At 41.3% G+C, this 802-nt stretch overlaps 1 protein-coding gene across 1 annotated transcript in view; it reads right to left on the bottom strand.

Moving 5' to 3' along the window:
• Positions 1-802, bottom strand: part of LOC119594721 (mitochondrial proton/calcium exchanger protein-like) — a gene marked incomplete in the record, with an annotated part of 38,055 nt that overhangs the window by 7,356 nt on the left and 29,897 nt on the right. The window contains 2 exon segments of the mRNA XM_037943781.1: positions 58-306; positions 434-637. Of these exon segments, the coding sequence (XP_037799709.1) occupies positions 58-306; positions 434-637 (453 nt within the window).

Here is an 802-nt window from a genome sequence, read left to right as displayed (position 1 = left end):
TTCACACAAAGCTACTTTCTTCTGTATCAGCAAGCACATTTAAAAGCATAAACCCACCTCTTCTGGCAGGGTAGAGATGGTGGCTGCCAAGGTGTCTGACGGGCGCACGTTCTCTGGCAGGTACAGCGTTCTTGACAGGAGGAGTAATGACGGGGGAACCTTTTCATTGAGACTCAAGTCCAACCACTGGTGGAGTTGGAGTCTCAGCCGTTCTTCTGACAAACCATACGCCCTCATCCCCCTGGCTCTGCAGGCCTGCTGGAGCTCCCACACAGCTAGGGAATCTACACCTTCTTGCTGAATAATCTGCAAGATATCAAATGATGCATCAATCATATATACTCTTGCATCAAACAAGTTTTCCATCATAACTATAATGCAGTTAATGACACATACCATTTCATCTTCATATATGAATTACTCATCAACCCACCCTGTCGTCAGCTGCCAAGTTTCTGAGTTTTAATCTCAGCTGAAATCGCAGGAAATTGTTTGTGCCAAAGGGTTGCATCTCCAGGAGCTTGCACAGAGCAACAAGCTGCGGCCGGGACAGCGAGTCTAAAGTGATCTCGTCTTGGAACAACTTGCTGAATTTGAGAATCTCTTCATTACTTACATTCTCTCCTGTTTTCTGTATCTGTTTGGTAAAAAAAAAAAAAAAATATTAGTGTATTTTTACATATTAATGAATCTTTTCTTTTCAACTAAAAAATATATACATAAGGTATCCATTAATTCTGTTAAATGGAAGACTTAAAAGAGAAATTAAGGAATTGAGCCTGGGAACTGACAAAACACAAGA

Source organism: Penaeus monodon, chromosome 34 (assembly GCF_015228065.2).
Source record: "Penaeus monodon isolate SGIC_2016 chromosome 34, NSTDA_Pmon_1, whole genome shotgun sequence".
Lineage (NCBI taxonomy): Eukaryota > Metazoa > Arthropoda > Malacostraca > Decapoda > Penaeidae > Penaeus > Penaeus monodon.
The sequence above is the reverse complement of the archived record's forward strand: the minus strand, read 5'-3'. Positions and strand labels throughout refer to the sequence as shown.